This window comes from Nematolebias whitei, chromosome 18 (genome assembly GCF_014905685.2).
Source record: "Nematolebias whitei isolate Nwh7 chromosome 18, NemWhi1, whole genome shotgun sequence".
Classification (NCBI taxonomy): Eukaryota; Metazoa; Chordata; class Actinopteri; order Cyprinodontiformes; family Rivulidae; genus Nematolebias; species Nematolebias whitei.
The window spans coordinates 16,389,987-16,390,475 of NC_056515.1; the positions used below are offsets into that span (position 1 = coordinate 16,389,987).

At 41.1% G+C, this 489-nt stretch overlaps 1 protein-coding gene across 1 annotated transcript in view; it reads left to right on the plus strand.

Annotated features, from left to right (window-relative positions):
• Positions 1–210, plus strand: part of polm (polymerase (DNA directed), mu) — a 12,762-nt gene extending 12,552 nt beyond the window's left edge. Inside the window, exon 11 of the mRNA XM_037691819.1 lies at positions 119–210. Coding sequence (XP_037547747.1) covers positions 119–205 — 87 coding nt within the window. The 3' untranslated portion in view covers positions 206–210. The remainder of the gene's footprint in view (positions 1–118) is intronic.
• Positions 211–489: the final 279 nt, after the last annotated feature.

Sequence of the window (489 nt, forward strand, 5' to 3'; positions counted from 1 at the left end):
ATTATTATTATTATTATTATTATTATTATTATTATTATTATTATTATTATTATTATTATTTCATGTCTGGATACTCAAGTTGGATTTGTTTGAATGTGACATTTTGTTTCTCTTCCAGAGAAGATATCTGAGAGCTTCTTCAGAGGAGGAAATCTTTGCTCATCTCGGCCTCGAGTACATCCCTCCATCAGAGAGAAACGCCTGACGAGTTCCTGCACAAGGAACCATCTGATGACTGTAAGCAGCAGACAACCACTGGAAGCAAAAACACAAAGTGTTACCTCGGGCGCTTGTGGCTAGAGATGCACGATATTGGACTTTTGGCTGAGATCCGATATGTTAAAATGCATAGACATTATATAGACACTAGACGCCTCGAAGACTGGTGCTGCCTATTGGAGCTGCCGTATCAGCGCAGCCGCCATCTTGAATGGGTCTCTCATGCCCCCCCGTGCATTATTTTATACTGGGGAAGCTGTATGCCTAACT